The sequence below is a fragment of the Danio aesculapii genome, chromosome 5, assembly GCF_903798145.1.
Source record: "Danio aesculapii chromosome 5, fDanAes4.1, whole genome shotgun sequence".
Taxonomy (NCBI): Eukaryota; Metazoa; Chordata; class Actinopteri; order Cypriniformes; family Danionidae; genus Danio; species Danio aesculapii.
Window position 1 is genome coordinate 30,929,804 of NC_079439.1, and position 22,290 is coordinate 30,952,093.

Here is a 22,290-nt window from a genome sequence, read left to right on the forward strand (position 1 = left end):
AACAAGCAGTAGGTTTACTCGATGGTCTCCGGTGTTGCAAATTACAAGGATTTCTTCAGTCATGCAAGGAGGAGTCATGCAAGTAGAAAAATTTAATGACAAACTATAGGGGTTCTATTTTAACGAGCTAGGCGCAGTCTAAAGTGCATGGTGCACAAGCAATAAGGGCGTGTCTGAATCCACTTTTGCTATTTTAAGGACAGAAAAATATAGTTTGCACCACGGCGCATGGTCTAACAGGGTTGTGCTTATTCTTTTAATGAGTTATGGGTGTGTTTTGAGCATAACGTGCATTAAACCAATCAGAGTCTCATCTCACATTCCCTTTAAGAGTCAATCGCGACCATCTGCAGCCCGATGATAAAGAATGAGCCTCCTCCATCCGGCCTTTTAACTTTCTTTTTACTTTACTTTTACTATTTACTTTACTCCTTTACTTTCGTGAATAAGAAAACAGTGTCGTACGCACTCCACCGAAGACATCCAAGGGATGTTGTCATGGACGAAAAGGGTTGGGGAGTTGCGGAAGAAAGATTGGTAGAATTAGGTGTCGGATCAGATTTCTGAGGTGCCGGATCCAGATCCGGCTTGACCCGGCACACATTAAGCCCTGGTCCTATTTTTATGTGCCATATGGTGATACATACATCTCCAAAACCCGACAGGTAGACAAATCTAAACTTGTTTTTATTAAAGAAAATAAAAATATACATATAATAAATATTACTACCAATAATAATAACATTATACAAAAGCAAGTTGTCATGAATAAACTGAAAAAAAGCCCCCCCGAGATGAAGAAAGCATAGAGGTAGTGGTTTTTATATTTTTGTAGAAAATAATCATTAATAATCATGTGATATTTTAATCCTTCAATTTTTTTTTCACTTGCTTATTTTCATCAGGGGTCACAACTGTGGAATGAACCGCCCAATACCAGCACTGAGAGTACAATCCTTAGCACTGAGAAACACCCAACCACTCTCGTTCACGCACTATGGCCAATTTAGTTTATCCAATTCACATATACCGCATGTCTTTGGACTTTGGGGTAAACCGAAGCACCCGGAGGAAATCCACGTGAACACTGAGCGAACATGCCATCTCCACACAGAAATGCCATCTGGTCCAGCAAGGACTCAAACCTTCCAGTGACCTTCTTGCTGTAAGTCAACTGTGCTAACCACTTATCCACTGTGCCGGCCAAGCTATAGTATAGTTCAAATGAAAATTCACCTAGAAAAATATGTGCTTTCATTGTACACTGGTGGCTCACTAAATGGAAAGCTTTAACCTTATGCTAAAGTGTTACAATAAAATTACAGTGTGCTGCTGTCCAAATATTTCTGCCAAGCAGAAGGACAGCTCATTAAAAAGGCTGAGCCGATTTCATACTTGCGAGCCATTGTAGACGCCCACTTGCACCAGCCGGGTTTTCTGGTAGTTCAGAATGCTGTAGTGGGCGAACCTCCTGTCTCCGTCATCATTAAACTCCACGCGGCCTGTCAGGCCATCTGGATACTTGGATGACATCAGCACTCTAGTACACCAGAGGGGCATTTTAGAAAAGGCACAAAATGCTCATTTAAACACAAAGGAGGACATTGACGATGACTGGAAGTAATGGAAGATTAGCAGATATTCAGAGATGGGAGATGCAGGTGTGTCTCAGGTAAAGATATGACGACTAACTGGGGAAAATTATGGGGTGTTGTGTGGGGTGGGATGGCACATATTGTGCAGGCACAGACATAGGAGAACAGAAATGACACCTGTAAGGGTCTCAAATTGGTACCACCAGATTTCACAAGGCCAATGTAATCAACAACTTAACAGGCTTGTTGTGTCCTTGCACTCCAATATTCCTCCAATTGAGGAGTCAGGGAATGGTTTTAGAAGCCGAATGCTTGGGATTTCAATGTTTGCGGTGTGAAAGCTTCCACTCTTGTCAGTGCCAGACCAGTGGTAATGTATGGTAATGCATGACAGCTAATGAATGGTTGGTTGGTTGGAAAGCTAGCGACTGCTAGCCAGCGCTCATCCCTGGCCTCACCGTTTGAAGAGTGGGCCAGTCTTCCAGATGTTTGTATTGCCAACACAGCCTCGAGGAGGCTCTGTGATATTCTCCTTCTCAAAGAGCTCCTGGATGGACTGGGCCACCACAGCCACGGCATCGTAGATGTGCGCAGACTCGTTCTTGCCATTGATTAGCTGGAGGCCGAGCAAGCCTGCCCAGTTGACAACATTACATGGTGTTGGCCAGTGCCTCACAACAAGACTTTAAGAGGCATACTCATAATAATAATAATAATAATAATAATAATAATAATAATAAAGAAACGCACACATTGGCAGAGAGAGAAACAAAAAACGTGCATTGCATATGAGCAACGAATTGTCTCAAGACAGACAGAAGGACTGTGAAAGTCATGGGGGGTTAGGACAGGGTCAGCACTGAGCAGAATGACGTGAAGTTGAACACGGATGTGTATATAAAGAAGCCAGGAACAAAGAAATGCGATTGTCGCTTACCATCGTATCCACACCTCAATGTGGAAGTAGCAAAGCGTCACTTACAAATAAACTCATGAAAGCCAAACCTTAAAAAATGTATGCACACTCAAACCAATATGGATTACCACAACTCTCTATTGCATCAATTGTTGTCTACTGAAAGAAAGGACAAACACTCAAAAATGAAACAAATTAAACATTAGACATAAAGCACAGTACAATGAGTAAAGAGTCACTGTGTTTAAAACCTTTAAACACGCAGCTGTTTAAACGTTTAAACACGCAAGTACAGCACAGACACTGATTCGTCGGTGGGGATTGCAAATTGTAATCGTATAAAAAGCTTAAAAGGCAAACATGTTCAGATTGTTAAACAGCCTGGGAGAGAGAGAGAGAGAGAGAGAGAAAGAGCAAGAGGATGAAAATGGAGAGGATGAAAGTACATACCATCTGGGGCTTCACTCAGTGCTTTACCAGACATCTCCCTTTCTCCAACCAGCCACACGTAACCAGAGCCTGTCATATTGAGCTGGCGTGCCACTTTATAAATGGCCGCGGCTTCGTCTTCACTGTGATTAGATAAAGATTGGTGGTAACGAGTTGAAGTAATTGCAATAAACACCTACATTTTTCATATTATGAGAAAGTCCACTTGGAATCTGTCAGTGCAAAAAATCGGAGCTTGGGTTGATTGCGTGTCTCTTGTTAAATACAGTATTTGTAGACAGATTTGACCATGCTTTTAGTCACCAACTACAGCGTAAATCATGTCTGAATCTATTATGCAGGATGCCTCAGATTTCCCCCCAAGTCAGTCTGTGTGTGCCTGATTGAGTGACTCATGAAGGGCGAAGAAACTGTTTGACATTTTAATCTCATTTACAAATTAGATGTTGGCTCATTTAGCCAAACAACACTTTGTGAAGTGTTTGTGCGGCGGCTGGACATAATATTTGCTTCAATTGTAATGCTTAACCTCACAGAAATTGTTAGCTTCTCAGATATATACAGTAAATTGTCTTTTAAGGTGTGTTACACTTATAGATCAGTTCTCCTGGTTAGTCTTGTCTGTAATGAAAATTTAAAGCCCCCAAGAAATCAAAACTAACCATATGATTTTGTTAGGTCACATTGCTAGTTTTGTGGTGAACAATTCATCTGTGCATGTCACATTCATTTTCTTTTCGGCTTAGTCCCTTTATTAATCCGGGGTCGCCACAGCGGAATGAACCGCCAACTTATCCAGCACATGTTTTACGCAGCGGATACCCTTTCAGCTGCAACCCATCTCTGGGAAAATCTGTGCATGTCATTAAGAAAAAAAATGTTTGTCTTTCTAATCTTGAATTGAAATCTGAAAGTGCACTTCCTGTTTGTTTTCAGTTCATTTATCAGATTACATGATTTTGAGGTAATGGGCTTGGCTAACTGTCAGTTTTGACAACAAACAGGATTGGTTAGCAGGAGGTGTCTGTTAGGTTGTAATATTTCTTCTAAACCTCCTTTCCTGATCTTTCTGAAAGAAACGGCTACTTTACTACACCCATTTAGCCCGTGGTAGAAAAAACAAGCCACGCCCACAGTTTGCTCATTTAAAATTCTGTTTCTCTCAGAACTGCGTTACATTACGAAAAGAATAACGATCACAGCTTCCGGTTCAATGGGACTTTAAATGAATGCATTTAATCCTAGTTCCCTCGGTCTTCACACAGTCATTTAAAGTAAAAAACTAAAGAAGAACTAAAATGTTATCAACAAAAGAGATATTACTTGACATTACAGCTATTACCAGCTATTATAGAAAAAATGCATCAGATTTTAGGTTAAGTTACGGTGCTTTCACACCTAGACTTTTGCTTCGGAACCTGGTGCTTTCCCCTGTTAGCACGGTCTGTTTGGCATATGTGAATCCAGCAATCGCAATCGGATGCGCGCCAAAACAATCGGTCCGAGATCGCCTGAATCTTGGTCTTGGCTCGATTTAAGCGAACTCTGGAGCGGATCAATTGTAATGAGAAAGCAAAACGATCCAAACCAGGCTATATCACAGTGTATTATGGATATGTAATAGGCATACGGCTATACGAAGAGAGAATTATGATGTCGGTGGGATGTCATTCCTACCGGTAAATGTGCGTTTCATGTCAGATACGAAAGTGAAAGCATGCTGAACTATTAACAAGAGCTGTTTATCCGTTAGGAAAACTGACCCAACTGCAGTCTTGGTTTATCGGTTATTTCTCTCTATAATGTAAGCCTATAATGCATAATCCTAGCCAATAGCTATGGATGAGAAAGTCTTACTCTTGCCTCTGATTTACGTATATTTGGTGAAAAGGTCTGTGGGTGTCACCATTCAGAATGAAAGTGCAGCTTTTCGCTTATAATGTCTTATCACTCATTGTCATAAATTAACATAAGGATGCATGACAGCTGAGCGTGACAAAATAAACCATGAAGCTCTGACCAATGTGAGGAGAGTTTACTTGCACAAGACTTGTTTTAGCTATTTTGGTCCGTTTAGAAACTTTGCCGTGTGAAAGCGAACCGCACCAAGAACAAAGAGCAACATTGTAACAATTTTAATCCGTTTCGGAACAAAAGAATCGATCCACAGGTGTGAAAGCACCCTTAGACTCTAAAATGAACTTTGACTTGATTAGCAAGCCTGATTTTGAACTGAACATAAGAAAGTAAATAAAAATAAAATTAATTATAATTAGCTGTTTAAAGTGTATCTACTTTACAGCTATTTTAACATTTTATGATCCCATTACGTTTCACAATCCAATTCAACTATCTTTGAAATGTGGCAAATGCCAAATGAATTGAATAGAACCCAATTGCTCAGTTCTGAAAAATTTACCATGACACGCAAACATCTTTTCACAATTTTCCAACACAAGCTTCACCATATTAGCCAGCACTATTCGTCAGCCTCGGCATGGCCACATGTATTATTCAGTAGCATTAGCGATTAGCAGTCTGGTGGGTCAAGCGGTGGAGATGAACTCACCTTGCAGACAGGATGATAACTCGGGCCTCAAGCTCCTTGGCTTCCTGGAGCAGAGCCGTCAGATTTGTGTCTTGGCTGAACAGGAGGACTTTCTCTGCCTGGGATTAGGACACAACATTAGTCAAGAAGTCGACTCATCCCCACCATGAACCATGCTCTTTTGAGCCCTTGTGCTTTTTTTTTTTTTCTCTCTCCATTTCTCTCTCTCTTTTTTTGTGGGTGCAAGGGGAGGAGAGGTTTAAAAAATGAAGTAAAAATAAAAAAATTCTGAGATAATCTGCGTAACTCAAAAAAAACGTAAATAAGCTTGGAGCAGGTAAAAAAAATTCTGCATTTCACATGCAAACTCAAGGGAATCAAGATTCCAAGGAAACACGTGCATGTTAGAGGAAGAGGGAGAAGAAGATTGATGCAACCGGAAAGCAAAAAACAGGTGAAGGTGGTGGTGGTGGCTTCTTTCCCAACCAAAACCAAAACCAACAAAAAAGAAGAAATGCTGCAGAAAGGTGGGAGTAACATCTGGATAGTGTCTGTCCCACACGACCAGATCTCCACGCACTGTGTCAAAAGAATAGACTTGCAATCTTGCTGGCTTCAATACATGCATTCCTTTATACAAAAATAAAAAAGTGAGAGGTGGGGGAGCGATTCTTTTTTTTTTTTTTTTTGTATACGCATTAACAGAAAAAATAACCCATTCTCGATTGAAATCATAAAAAGAATCCAAACAAATAAATAGACGTGCTGGCAGGATAAGGATCTCTGGAATCGGTTTGTTGATTGTTTGACTGCTTTTCTAGTGGCTACTTTCAGATAACTTTTTGGGCGGCGTGCATTGACCATGCAAATATACCTTGGGTCCTCGCTTGTTGTCAAAGGACAGTTGGTCGAGGTTTTCATAGTTCCTGTTTTTACTCTGATGAATAATGTGCACAGAGAAAATATGCAGACACAGAATATTATAAACAGTTATAAATGGTGCGCAGTAAAGCATTCCAACAACACTCCACTTTTCTGCTTCAAATTGGGAAACTCTAATCCTGGGGCTTGCAAAACCATCAACAAATACTACATACAGCAGACAACCTTATCTAACTTTGCATATGCTCCCCATAATTTCCCCCTGCCTTAATGCTTTTCATAAAGTTTCATTGGAATTTTAATACCTTTTGATTTGTATTTAATTAAATCATTTGCTCTGAGAATGCTCGTTACTGTACCATGATTAATAGTAAATGCCAAATCATCTGAACTCTTTTTTTTCCCCCCTAATGCATTGCTGTTTGTTAATTGTGTGGTACAATTAAGCGCAGTCTAATCCAGTTCACTACATCCCATCCATCAGTTTAAATTTATTTATCAATCTACCGTAAAAGAACATCGGCTACAGTCCATGAAGCACAGCAAGCTGCGGCTACAAGACCGTTCTGTCCAGACATATGGCCCACAATAAGATATTTTAAGCACTCTAGCAAGATAATGCACATTCTTCAGAGGCTTAGAATGCAGATTCATATGTTCTTCTGAATGTCTGTGAAGAATTCAAAGCGTTTACAAAGCAAAAACTAAAGTTCAAATAGATTTAATGGATATACGTGGTTTATATTACGTTTATGTTCTTAATACTTGTCATTTTTTAAATACATGTAATCAATATACAGTTGATGTCAGAATTATTAACCCCCCTAAATTTTCTATTTATTTTTCCCCCAATTTCTGTTTAATGGAGAGAAGATTTTTTCAACGCATTTCTAAACATGATAGTTTTAATAACTCATTTCTAATAACTGATTTATTTTAACTTTGCCATGATGAGAGTAAATAATATTTGACTTGACTACACTTCTATACAGCTTAAAATGACATTTAAAGGCTTAACTAGGTTAATTAGGTTAACTAGGCAGGTTAGGGTAATTAGGCAAGTTATTGCATAATGATGTTATTATTATCAAATTATCAAGATTATCAAAAAACAATATAGCTTAAAGGGACTAATAATTTTGACCTTAAAATGGATTTTAAAAAATTAAAACCTGCTTTTATTCTAGCAGAAATAAAACAAATAAGACTTTCTCCAGAAGAAAAAATATTATCAGACATACTGTGAAAATTTCCTGACTCTGTAAAACATCATTTGGGAAATATTTTTAAAAATTCAAAGGGGGTTTAATAATTCCGATTGCAACTGTATGCAGTGACTGTGCATGTGTTGGACAATTTCCCAGCAAAGTTTTTTTCAGTAACAAACACAAGTGAAAGACTTTCATGAGCCCTTCTACTGATTCCCAGAACAGTCTGAGTATGTGCACATAAAAACAGCTGGCCTTGAGGCTGCCATTACTGGGGATGACATTGCAAGGACATTGCGGTTGTCCTAAAAATACGGTGCCATGCTAATGGATTCAGATCCCAAAGAAATGCTTCTTTTTACTGATTAACAATGTGCATATCGTCACCTTAGAATTATAAGGTTCTATCTGACGTTTTAGTCAAAATTGAGTCATTCACATATTCTTATTTTTTATAAGTTGTTTATACTTTAAGATTTTTTATTTAAAAAACAAATAGAGTTTTATCTATAAAGTCGAACTCTAGTTTGGCTCTAGGTTCTTTCTGTGAGCCGATCAGCATTTCGAATGCACGCATGAGGACCAATCAGATCAGCTTTCTTTGTCATTTTGCCAGATTGCTCCACTGCGAGTGGGTAAGACCAGAAAGAAACACAAAATCAGAGTCGACTAAATAATGCTGCGCCTCACAAAATTGTAAAGAAACATGAAACTGAAAAGATGTGTGTAAATGTGATGATTTAGAAGCATTTTTTGACATTGAGATGAAGTGTTTTATTTTACATTGATGAAAAAGAATGAGTTATTAAAAAATCTAATATATTAGATTTGAAATATTTTTATTTGTGTATAAATAGTGAAACATTTTTCAGTGTTTATTAAACTCATTTGCTCATTGTCTGTTCTCTTTTATTCATTCATTCATTTTTTTTTCGGCTCAGTCCCTTTATTAATCAGGGGTCGCCACAGCGGAATAAACTGCCAACTTATCCAGCATATGTTTTACGCAGTGGATGCCCTTCCAGCTGCAACCCATCACTGAGAAACATCCATACACTCTCATACACACACACTACGGACAATTTAGCTTACCCAATTCACCTATAGTGCAAGTCTTTGGACTGTGGGGGACACCGGAGCACCCGGAGGAAAACCCACGCAAACACAAAGAGAACATGCAAACTCCACACAGAAATGCCAACTGACCTAGCTCAAAACCAGCTCTTGCTCAAACCAGCGACGCTCTTGCTGTGAGGTGACAGCGCTACCCACTGCACCACTGTGATGCCTGTTTTCTTTTAAAGTCTTTAAATTTGATATTAAGCCTTGAAGGGCAAATGCTTAATTTAATTCATAGCACATATAATTCAATAAATATAATGCAATAGTTCATAAAAAAGAATAAAATTCAATAAATATTACCATATTTATATATATATATAATTAACATCTGCACTGAATAAAATATTTAGCACAGCCTTGTATGCTTAATTTAAACACAAAGAAATATTTATCCTAAAACACTAAATAAATGTTGCAAAAAGCAAAAATGTAACTTTCTCAAACATCAACATATTGTTACAACACCAATTTTTATTTTTTGTGATTGTATTTTTTGGAAAAGTAATGCTTAAATTTATAATCTGATGGAACCTTACACTGTAAAACCCAACAGTCAACTTTATCAAATTAACTCCAAATTTACTGAAACTCTACTCATTTGAAAAGAGTTTTGAACTCAGTTTTGAAGGTATTGAGTTAATTACTTCAACTTAAATGGAGTAAGTTCACAGTACTCAAATAGATTTGTTTTGAACTCAAATGGTTTGTAGCAATCGGTTTCCTCAAACGGTTTGAGTTGCCTTAACTTATTGGGTTTTACAGTACTCAGTTGGTTTGAGTTCGCCTATTGCTTTGTTTACTCAAATAGATTAAGTTCACAGCACTCATTAGGATTAGTTTTTGAACTTAAATGGTTTGTTGCGATCAGTTTCCTTTGGTTTCAGTTATCTTAACTTTTTGGGTTTTGGGTATAATTCAAAGCAGAAAATGACTTTAGAGTCACAAAGGTTTATATGCATTTGCTCTGTTCTTTTTACCCCAGTTTGCAAATTTCAGAGAATTTTGATCATTTATATTTAGAGCATGTTTAGGGTCTCTGTCATGTTAATGTATGAAAGAGAACTGTCACATACATATTGTTTGCTATATGAAATGTAAAAACTGTAAAGCTCAATATCTCAAAATCCTTTAGGATGCAGATAGAACCTTATAATTCCAAGGTGACGATATGTAAATTTGTATACACAGATGTACAAATGCGAACAACGTTTAAACTTGCATTGTGCATAACTATCCTTAACATTAAATTCTTGGTGAAATACTTTATTAAATGATCTGAAATATTAAGCAGCACAAAGCTGCGCAGAGAACACACAATAAATCATAGTCTGTTGCTTAGAATAAATTCTCACAGAAACCCAAAGCAACTAAATGCTCTGCCATTAATATTTTGGTTGATTTTTTGCACAGCCCCAGGCTAAGTCCCTCATTTTGCTCCTGTTGTGGATAGACAAATAGGAGAATCTGACTATGGTAAAAAGCAATGTGAGATGAGTAGAAAAGTACAAAGTTTTGCAGATAAACCACTTAAGACGCTGCTGGCATAAATAATGTTAGCCAATGGAAAGAAATGTGTTTACACAACAGAAAAAAGGAAACATTTAACATATATAGAAGACTTCTGAAATACTGATTACAGTAACACACGCTGACTTGCACACACACACACACACACACTCATGTACACGTTTAATCCATGTGAGTGGGCAGCCCACGCATCTCACCTTTGTTTCCCTCTCCTCCAGAAGGGTTTCCAGCCTTTTCTGTGCCGCTCTGCCCTCGTGGTCGTCGCTCACAATCAGGATAATGTGATTCCACTGGAACTCGCGCATCATGTCAAACCACACTTGGGCTTGGTGGGAATAGGGAGGCACCGTGCGCAGGAAGGAGAGGTGGATACTCTGGATGGACGGTCGGGAGGAAGAACTAGTGAATCTCAAAGGCCCGAAGCAATTTCAGTTCATTAGGATTTAATCACTTTAGCTGTAATTAATTTAGAGATGGATCCCAACATCAGTCTTCATGCCAAGATGTCATAAGGCAAAGAGTGTTAATGAATCTAAAACAGTCAATCGATTCTAATGAGATGTAGGAGAGTTTTTAAAGCTCTAAAAATGAGTAAACATTAATCACATCGTTCAGTTCTGATGAATGAACAGAAGACAATTGGATGACCATCAGTAAAAGCCAGTTGATCTGCAGCAAAAGGCAAGAAAAAATGTCTTTCACAAATATAGTAGGCAGCAGTCTACAACACTTACCTTATCAGAATAGATGGACATGCGGGTGGTCAGACCCACTACAGGGATACGGTAAAAGCCAGCAGTGTAGGACACCGGAGTGGGTGTCAGATGGTCATTGGACTGGGGAGGGTGGCTTACCAAAATCGCATAAACCTGAGGACACAGAGATAGGAGTGGGAAGTGAAATCTGAATAAGCTTTTTGATTTAGTCACAAAATCCTAAACAACACTGTAAATTGAGGAATTTTGATACCTGTTAGCTAAAACAATGTAGTAACCAACTTAACTGCTGTTTAACTTGACCACCAAGCTAACAAACATTACAATAAAATGACTGCTTAAGCATTAGCTAAATCTATGTGAAATATTACATGACTTGCTGTTCTCATTAGCTCATATTTTAGGCTTTTTCTTAAACGTTTCCACCTCATTTCACTGCTAAACTCACAGAGGAAGGCATAACTGTCAAAAAATGGCTTTACTTGATAATATATATGCTCACTCTGAACACTCTGAAATATCATTGTGTACAACCAAAACTCGAGCCACTCAGGTTTGAAACAGTTGTCTGATTGGTACAGTTCCTTGTTTGCCACTTTTGCTGTTAAGTATCCACCAAACTCGCTGCGGTGTTATTTTCACATTTGTCATTTCAAGCGCATTTACTTCAGATATTTCTGTTTCCCAGAACATTTTGAGGATGTTATTTCTGGTCCCCAGAATGTTTCTCTGCTGATTAGTCAGGAACATTCATGTAAATAACAATCCCTCAAGGTTAGTAATGTTCTCTTTAGGTTGTTTTAAAAAGTTCTGCCCACAAAATTCTGAGAGGATAACTTTAACTACAGAAAGCATTCATAAATGGAAACCAAACAGGGAATGTTCTGTGTTTGCTTGGTACATTTTTTAAAAAGAAAAACATCTAATTTGGGGCGTCACGGTGAGTAGCACGATCGCCTCACAGTAAGAAAGTAGCTGGTTTGAATCCCAGCTGGGTTAGTTGGCATTTCTGTGTGGAGTTTGCCTGTTTTCCACATGTTCGCATGAGTTTCCTCCAGGTGCTCCGGTTTCTCCCAGTGTCCAAAGACATGCAGTACAGGTAATTTGAATAAGCTAAATTGACCGTGTGTGGGGGTGTTTTCCAGTGTTGGGTTGCGGCTGGAAGGGCATTCGCTGCATAAAACATGCGCTGAATAAGTCGGCGGTTCATTCCGCTGTGGCGACCCCAGATTAATAAAGGGATTAAGTCAAACAGAAAATGAATGAATGAATGAAAACATTAAAATGATCAGCATTTTGGCAGTGGGTAAGCCTATTAACTGATCTTTTACTACACGTGTTTAGTTTGTATCTTGTGTTTGTTGTCGACGCATTTCTAAAACGCAAAGCAAGAGTCAGTTGACAGTAAAATGTCAAGTGTTGATCCAACATCTGGAGTTTACATGTCGGATGTCATGAACTGCATTGCATCTGTTAGTCTGCTGTGACTTGGAAAGTAATCCGTGTTGTAATAATCTCTGCCCCATCGCTGTGTAATATTCTACTAGAGCTTTCTCCCCGAACAAACCAGCTGTTATAGGAAGCTGCGCCATGTTGGCCTCGTTTTACGTTTTTCATTAAAGTAGAGGCGGTGGGCCAGCGGGGATGCGATGGCGCTGCATGCAGGGGGGGCAGTGTTACCTTAAACGCTGTAATTATTCTGTGATCTGTATTTACAAGGCGACATATGAATCACGGACTCACTCATGCACCTTACATTATTTCTGGCACAGTTCATAACCTCTTAGCACGTCTCGCACCGCCTTCCCAACGCGCCAATGTACTGTGAATGCTTCACTCACTGGTAAGGTCAAAATGGACCCCTGGATCCTGTTGCATGTTTTCATCCGTGCAAATCGAGATTCTCGACAGCGTTTGACCTTGCAGAATAACTCGTTAGTTAGAATAACTTAGCCTGGCTGAAAACGGCTGTCCGTCATCCAAAATTGTGGTTCTGAATTTGGAGGATTTGTTAGCAGAATGTGTTTTTTTCCCGCGTTTACCAGAAACACTTGTTGACGAAATAGTAATAATACAAAAGATTTAAATAACATTAGAAAATAAAGTAATTAAAAACAAAGCTGTATTGAAACATTTAACATACAAGACTGTAGTTAATATTATAATTATTTTAATTATGTATATTGCGACTCAAACGAATCAGTAGCAGTAATAATATAATATATCAAGATAGATAGCCCACAAAGATAGATTGACAGATATATTTAGAGATATTAGCTCTGTCAAACATGTTTTAAAAATTACTATTGCTTTGACTTGGCACTTTACCTATAACCAAATAATTAGAAATATTTTAATATTAGGATAACATTACCTGTAACATTATAATTATAGATAGATAGATAGATAGATAGATAGATAGATAGATAGATAGATAGATAGATAGATAGATAGATAGATAGATAGATGTTTTATAAAATACAAACTTTTAATAAGATAAATTTGAGTTTTAATATTATTGAATTAGATTATTAATATTATTGAATTGAATTTCTTTGTTAATATCATTATTATTATTATCATTATTATTATTATTATTATTATTATTATTATTATTATATTCAGTATGCTCATGACCTGAACAGGCTGATTTTTGAGTGTTACCTGGTTGGAGATGAGATCCTCGCACACGGAGAGTGCCATCTGGATGGCGTTTGGCTTATGGGTGACTGAAATCGCGTTCATCTTGAACTTATCTTTGCCGTAGATATTGTTGGCTTGGGTGACGGCGTCTTTGAACACTTGTTCATATCTCTTCTGGCTCAGGACAGCTCCAATGTTCACAGTCTTGGGTTCGCATCCACCTCTCGCGCAGGAGCACGAGATGAGAAAGGCGAACAGAACCAGACGCATTTTGCCCTGGATGGCAGAGAAGTCGAGCCGAGTGCCCCGTGGAGGATGCGTGTCGGTGTCCGTTGATGAGGCAGATCCGCTCGCAGCGCGTCCTCCTCTCCAGCAGCACCGGAATGCGATCAGCTCCGTCTATTCCGCTGAGGAATGAGCTTCACTCATTGAGCCCGCTCATCACACCCGTTCACATTCAACAAGACCATGCCAGCGCGCCTTTGGAGAAAATGACGCTCGCTCCTGTTGATAGTCGTCTCTCACATGCACTCTCTCTTCGGAGAGGGTGGGAAAAGAAAAAGAAAAACAGTTTCGCGTTAATGTTGTGGTTCACTTCTTTCGGTCTTGCCCTGGTTGAATCGTAGTCAAGGTTTTGTCAAGGGTGACCTGATGCTCTGTGAGAGACGCTGTCCTTGGTGCTGAGAACTGTGCTCGTGCACTGATGCGCGCGCACTCGCAGATTACGCCTGATATCACGGAGCTGTCACGGTCGAATAGACTTCAAAACATTTGCGTTAATGCGAGGAAAATCTCAGACCATCACAGCACCGTGTGATTGAACTGATTGGACAACGTTGATGTGTGTAAGTCACACGAGACAAGTCGGTTGCGTATTAGTTGTGTGTGAATCGCAATTTGCATATTTAAAAATGGATTAAACAGATGGTTTTTCGTTTAAACATGTATATGTTTGTGCGTCAACATTTATTATTTTCTCTCAGAGCGCGGAGACAACTAATAAGCAGACAAACTGATTTATTAATTTAGTTATTAATGCTTTTACATTTATCTGTTGGTGACATTTAGATCTATTATTTCCTTAAATATATCACATTACAAGTTAATTCAGTAGGCATAACGCTTTCGTCTATATAGAAAACAAATGACAAACTGATAAATCCGTGGCGTTTTTATAGCCTGCGCTCATTATGCTCATCCTGTACACGCCGAACTGTCGATATTCTTGTTTTCCTTTCATTTAAAGCAGAGAAAATGTTTTTTCTTCATAAAAATAATCAATGAGAGCTGGTCTCCATATATCACCCATAGAGAGCACCAGAACAAGCGCCTTCAAGTGCAATGGAGAAATTCAACGAGACCCCCGTTACCAAGGAAACAAGCATCTCCAGCTTGAGGTGCAAGTGTTTATTTTTTTCTGCACTCACAGTAACTTACAATTAACAAAACTGTGTTTTGCATGTTTAATAATACATTTTAAGGTTTGCACTAAAAAGTCTTTAGAGAAAATTAAATCAAATATCAAAAATTATTTATGGATTCAAGCATCACCGGGGAAAAATGCTTCGTTTTGATGTTGCATTTAGATTACATCATTACTGCCGCCTGGAAGAACATCACTCATTATAATGGATAGAAAAACTGCAATATAATCAGACATGGGGAAGAATGTCGATTTTAAAGGTTTGTTTGGGTACAGCAAGTATCTGTTGTATCTGTAGGTTATTATTTATCAAGTTTGCTCTTGGCAACATTGTAGTAACAAAATAAACAACAGAACAAAGGTGCAGGTAGAACTGAAATGGTATTTTTTACAGTGATGAAAGAATAATTTTTTTTTTGTTTTGTTTTTGGTTTATGCGCCTTAGTACTAGGTTGGACCCTCTTTTGCCTTCAAAACTGCCTTAATTCTTCATGGCATAAATTCAACAAGGTACAGCAAATATTCCTCAGAGATTTTGGTCCATATTGACATGAAAGCATCACGCAGTTGCTGCAGATTTGTCGACTGCACATCCATGATGTGAATCTCCCGTTCCACCACACCCCAAAGGTGCTCTATTGGATTGAGACCTGGTGACTGTGGAGGCCATTTGAATACAGTGAACTCATTGTCATGTTCAAGAAACCAGTCTGAGATGATTCACACTTTATGACATGGCATGTTATCCTGCTGGAAGTAGCCATCAGAAGATGGGTACACTGTGGTCACAATACTGTGGTCAACAATACTCAGGTAGGCTGTAGCGTTGACATGATGCTCAATTGGTATTAATGGGCCCAAAGTTTGCCAAGAAAATATCCCTCACATCATGACACGACTACCACCAGCCTGAACCGTTGATACAAGGCAGATTGGATCCATGCTTTCATGTTGTTGCTGCCAAATTATGATCCTACCATCCGAATGTGGCAGCAGAAATTGAGACTCATCAGATCAGGCAACGTTTTTCCAATCTTCTATTGTCCAATTTTGGTGAGCCTGTGTGAATTGTAGCCTCAGTTTCCTGTTCTTAGCTAACAGGAATGGCACCTGGTGTAGTCTTCTGCTGTTGTAGCCCATCTGCCTCAAGGTTGGACGTGTTGTGCATTCAGACATGCTCTTCTGCATACCTCGGTTGTGATGAGTGGTTATTTGAGTTACTGTTGCCTTTCTATCAGCTCCAACCAGTCTGGCCATTCTCCTCTGACCTCTGGCATCAACAAGGTGTTTTCGCCCACTGAACTGCCGTTCACTAGATATTTTCTTTTTTTCTGACCATTCTCTGTAAATCCTAGAGATGGTTGTGCGTGAAAATCCCAGTAGATCAACAGTTTCTGAAATACTCAGACCAGACCACTCAGACCAGCTTGTCAACAACCATGTCAACAACCATATATATATATATATATAATACTGAAACACTGTGTTTTCATGACACATGCCATCACAGTATGTTTTGGACCCATTTGTATGTTTTAGATTCCATTTTTACATTCAACACATTTTATATTTACACACAACAAAGCACAATGCAAAATTCAAAATCTAAGTAAATCACCTGTAAATACAGTACATTATATCTTTTTTTTCACAGATGGTCATCCTCTAGCCATTCAAGTACACATTTAGTCCAGCCATGGCCTGAGATTTCCTCTAAACAATATTAGTTCACAATCAAATAGATGAGGTTTACACTGTCCACACTGACTGTTTGCAGTAAAAACATAAATATGAAGCATGTGTGTCACATATAGCATACATACCGTGCTTTGCATATTAGTCACACACCCACCAACACATGCAGAGGGGGATTAAACGTGACATCACTTGAGTGCAGGCACAAACAACAGCAGGGCAGGATATGCACAAATCAAATAATTATCAGCCTTCATTCCAGTACAAACCTACAGTGTTTTTGTTTTTGTTATCCGCTACCTTAGACTGGTTTCACTGCACAATGAAGTTGTGTGATCTGTGGACTCATTAAAAAAATTGTAATCATTAGACAGCAATACACTGAGCACTGAAGTGTGGATCTATGCAGGACTAGGGAATGTGGGTAAGAGGAGATGGCAGCCGAAAACGCTAGTGAGATGCTTCAGGCTCTCAATAAATGATACCAGCAGAGTTACTCTCAAACTGGCTCTCAGCTCCCAAAGTGTCAGTTTGGATCATGCAGTGGTGATGCACTGTATAAAACATGCGCTGCTTGCTTGTTAACGTGATTTCAGTGGGACATAACCCTGATATGTATCTCTTCCACAAACTCAAATGCAAGCTCAACACAATGCATATATGTATATAAGAACAACACTGGGCAGCTTTGCCACATTATTTGACCTTCAAGCATATTTATATTCATATATTTAGAGTATAGCTAAAAACCAAAGAAATAACATTACGGTTATTCTTCATTTGCTGCATGCGCCATCAACTTTTTTTTTGGAAGCATGTGGTTCTTTGCATGCATAATTGAAATCGTTTTACCACACGCAGAAAAACCTATCCAAAATGTCTGTTTAATTATTCTCAACCGTGCCTAATGAAGAGGCTTTTTCCAGATAATTATCCAGTACAACAAAAACACACACAGCCTTGTGATGGTGCTATTAGCGCGGAAGGAAATAGGATTCAGCCCAATGTTTTTATCTCTTCTGACATACACGCATTTCGATAAATCCAAAGGAGGTTACTTGGAATTAAACCGTGAAGTGTTAGTGGCATACAAGGCAGGAAACACACTATATGTGCATGCAACATTTAAAACCTTGTGGGTTTTTCTCTGCCACTCAGAATTTAGCAGAGCTTCAGGGCAGAGCCATTTGCAGCACAATGGATAATGGTTTAGAGTCCTAATTCCTAGTAAAGCGCTTCTTATTTGCAGAATGCTCGCAGGAAAATTGCAAAAGGCAGCAAGATTGATTGTGAAGCTAGAAAAAGATAGATCAGCCCTTCTGATAGGCTACTTTAAAAAATATATTATTTACTGTATTCCACTACACACTGATGTTTGATTCATGCTAGATGCATTCAAATGAATGCTGTTGTGTTGTGGAGAAACCAAGCTGTGCGGCGGAGAAACAGCTCCATCTAATGGTGTAATCAAAGACCTTCAAGTGTGTCTTGAGGATGCGAGTTAACCATTCGACAAATGTGAAACGTGATCTGCATTCTCAGGAGAGCACATTTAGCTCATGATTGGGTTTTTACTTTTATGAAAGCTTGCCTGCTTTACATTTTATTCATTGATTTTAATACATAGATAAAACACTTTACATTATTTTTTGCTAGCTGCATTATGCTAGTTAACATGAGATACATCTTTTTTGTAACTACATATGTTGAACACAAAAGTCGATATTTTGAATTTGGAAACTGTTAACTGCACTGTAAAACCCAACAGTGACCTTTATCAAATGAAATGAGTGTAGTTAATTTACTGAAAGTTAATTATACTCATTTGAAAAGAGTTTTGAACTCTTGAGTTAATTAAATACCTAAATGGAGTAAGTTCACAGTACTCACATAGAGTAGTTTTTTTTAACTCAAATGGTTTGTAGCAATCGGTTTCATCAAATGGTTTGAGTTGCCATAACTTATTAGGTTTTACAGTGTACTGGCATTCATATTTTTTTATGAATGCAATTTTATTTTACAATGGCTTCTGGTTTTGTTTTTGCATTTTTCAGAAAAAAAGAAAATCAAAAAGCACTTGACACTGTAAAAATGACTGTTAATTAGTAGTTTTTGTATATTTTGTGATTCACAATATGTGTTTTCTTTTTATTTAGGGTTGTGAATTGCATTTTGGGAACTGATATCTGCTCTGTCGACTTTTGATGTTGAAAATTCAACTCTTTTTTATCATCTGCATGTGATAACATATGTAATTAATTTATTATTTTACATTACATTACTAGTGTGCTTTATAACCTGCATTGGCTCCCAGTTCAGTCCCGTATCATTTTTAAAACACTCACATTTGCATATAAAGCTCTTCATGGTACAGCTCCTTCATATATCTGTGACATTGTCTCTCAATACACACCTTCTCGTTACCTACGGTCTGCTGATTCTCTCACCCTTTAACAGCTGCCCTGTAGACTAAAATCAATGGGGGAGAGAGGCTTCTCTGTTGCTGTACCCAGTTTATGGAATGCTCTCCCTTGATCTATGAGAAACACTTTCACACTAGCTAGTTTTAAGAAGATGCTAAAAGCTCATCTTTTTAAGACTGCATTTTTAGATTCTTGGTTATTCTGTTTATATTTTAGAACTTTTTTATGTATACTTGTATTTTATTGCATGTTTGATTTGTTTGTTGTTGTAGCGCCTTGGGTTTTAATAAAGCGAATTATAAATAAAATGCATTATTATAATTATTTCTGTAACTCAAAGACCTCTTATAGTGACTTTGAAAACAATATTTGACCTTCATGCATAATTTCTTTTAATTTAACAACTCATCTATATAATTTTCACTTTATTTAATGTGTTTTAAAACTACTGGGTAATTTTTAAAAAAGCTAGCCTAAATAATATAATAATAATATATCACATATGCAGTACACTCAAAATTGAATATGAATGAGCGGGAAAATGAATGGGGTGCAGAAGGCAAGGGGGGAGTGATTAATTTCATTAATTTATTAATAAATTAAATACATTTTTTAATAAAAGTGATTATTTATTGAAAATGTGATGTCTTTTTTAAATCTAAAAACTCATGTATAGATTAAAACATGTTTGTATAAACAATACATTAAGAGGATGGGAATTTCAAACATTAAAAATGAAATTGGGAAATGGTGGTTCCTGGTTATTCTCAATAAGAGGGTTCCACCAGGAACCCTTGAAGTTTCTCAGAAAACCACCCCTTTTGAAAGGGTGCTTAGAGGTTCTATAGAGGGTTCCGCTGGTGTGGCAATGTAAAAAACCCAAAAGGTACCTCCAGGAACCTTGGATTTTTACAGTGTGCAGTTTAACAAAGACACTTTTATTTACAATTTGGTAGTTTGAAATGATATAATGTACTGTATAAGAAATAATATAGCTAGAAATAAGTATGTAAAATAACAGAAAATGTACTGCCAGTTTCTTACAAGGCTTTCGTGCCGTAATATACAACACCAACTCAGACAATATATCTCTTTAAACTTTAAAAAATCAAAAAGTCACCTTTTTGTACTTTTTTTCGAAGTTGAAAATTGTTGGAAGAAAGCTAAAGGTCTTAAAATGCAAAGTAGAAACATAAATAAATGGGAAAGAATAAAAATATTTAGTACATGTATACATTTTTAATTCCTCTCAACTTACATCAGTCAAACAGAGACTAAAAATAGCCAGTTAAACTGTATTCAAATTCAATTCACGCTAAACATAGCTTAATATACTACTTAAATTGAAAAGAAAAGCTTATTGAAACCAGATTAACTCATTAAAATAAGTTAAAGTAGCATAAAAACATTTGTTGTCATGATTTTTTGTCATATGTTTTTTTTTAAAGTGCAGGTTCTGATAACATCCCTGGAGATTTTGGCCCAAACTGACCTGATTGCATCACACAGTTGCTGTAGATTGGTTGGCTGAACATCCATGATGCAAATTTCCGATTCCACCACATCTTAAAAATCTTCCAAAACCAAATATTTTATGATTCACATATGATTTTAACTTGCTCAAATATTGACTTTTTTTTCAAGGGAGCAGTGTTTTCTTCACAAAGCCATAACAGCAGACTCAAAGTGCATTTATAATATGCACGCTAAATTATCACTAAAGCTCTAATGACAATAATGAATATAATTGCTCTAAGGGTTTTGATAATACTTGTGTGAAGGGGCGAGGGGCTTGCCAGACCACTAGTGTATCACCCAAGGGATCTAGGAGTGTGAGCAGGCATGCTGAAGAAGTGACATCAAAAGCAACGAGCAGCAGAGATGGATTAATTTTAGCTCATGGCAGAGAATACAGCACAGCATTATCACACCATGTCAGTAAACTTGGCACATCAGCATGAAGCTGTAGTGTTATCTGGGTTTGCACCTGGTTCATCTCAATGTCCAAGTTTTTCTTATTGTTTTTGTTGCTCTTGAACAGGTCATTGTAAATTATGTAAGGGTGCTAGCTTTAGCTCTTTGATATTCTCCTTTGGACAATGAATAAATCAGATATGCATTAGCAACCTCAAAAGACTAATTAATACATTTTAACAGTCTATAATTACACTGTGCATCATTAACAAAAGAGCTCAGTACAGATGAGTTTGTTTTCACTTAGAAGAAATAGCCACAGCAGAAAAAAAAAGAGAAGGCGGTTCACCCAGAAACAAGAATTAGACACTTCTGAATAGATTTGTTAGATAAATTCTGTAATTGTTTTTTGCATTGACTAAGATGTTTGTACTTCACCACGATTATTATGGAATTCTTCACAATTCATCCATAATTCTTAAATCTTTTTTGTCTGTAAGAATTCCTATATGCTATTAATATTAGATATACACATATCGTATCTTATTAAATGCAAACAGTGAATATGAACCGCATGTGAATTTAATGTACTATTATAATTCTAAATATGTTACAGAATGTTTTAACAATCAATTATAAACATAACACTAAATATAACACTTAAGAATGTTTTAACAGTTTAGTTGCATGAGCAGGGGCGGATTTAACCAACAAAGTTAGGTAAGCGGCCACTTAGGGCCCTAGGACATCTGGGGGCCTCCAATAAATATCTAGAAGTATAAATTGTACCTATAAACTCTATATAACATCATTTCTATCATATTTTATATATAGTTAGAGTCAAATAAATTTTTTCACTTTATTAAATATTATTTATTTATTCATTCATTCATTTTCTTTTCGGCTTAGTCCCTTTATTAATACAGGGTCGCCACAGCGGAATGAACCGCCAACTTATTCTGCACATGTTTTACGCAGCGGATGCCCTTCCAGCTGCAACCCATCTCTGGGAAACATCCATACAAACTCACTACAGACAATTTAGCATACCCAATTCACCTATACCGCATGTCTTTGGACTGTGGGGGAAACTGGAGCACCCAGAGGAAACCCACCCGAATGCAGGGAGAACATGCAAACTCCACACAGAAACACCAACTGACCCAGCCGAGGCTCAAACCAGCAACCTTCTTGCTGTGAGGTGACAGCGCTACCTACTGCGCCACTG

The 22,290-nt window shown here is 37.7% G+C and overlaps 1 protein-coding gene across 4 annotated transcripts in view; it reads right to left on the reverse strand.

The window, feature by feature from the left end:
* grin1b (glutamate receptor, ionotropic, N-methyl D-aspartate 1b) overlaps window positions 1-14,422 on the reverse strand; it is a 40,239-nt gene extending 25,817 nt beyond the window's left edge. The window contains exons 1-8 of one of the 4 annotated variants that reach the window (XM_056457890.1): window positions 13,629-14,422; window positions 10,983-11,117; window positions 10,446-10,622; window positions 6,384-6,446; window positions 5,531-5,628; window positions 2,962-3,083; window positions 2,054-2,228; window positions 1,396-1,540 (exon numbers count right to left, since the gene is read on the reverse strand). In XM_056457890.1, coding sequence (XP_056313865.1) covers window positions 1,396-1,540; window positions 2,054-2,228; window positions 2,962-3,083; window positions 5,531-5,628; window positions 6,384-6,446; window positions 10,446-10,622; window positions 10,983-11,117; window positions 13,629-13,877 — 1,164 coding nt within the window. In that variant the 5' untranslated portion in view covers window positions 13,878-14,422. The remainder of the gene's footprint in view (window positions 1-1,395; window positions 1,541-2,053; window positions 2,229-2,961; window positions 3,084-5,530; window positions 5,629-6,383; window positions 6,447-10,445; window positions 10,623-10,982; window positions 11,118-13,628) is intronic. The other 3 variants (XM_056457892.1, XM_056457891.1, XM_056457893.1) reach the window with 3 other exon arrangements.
* Between the last annotated feature and the right edge of the window lie 7,868 nt (window positions 14,423-22,290).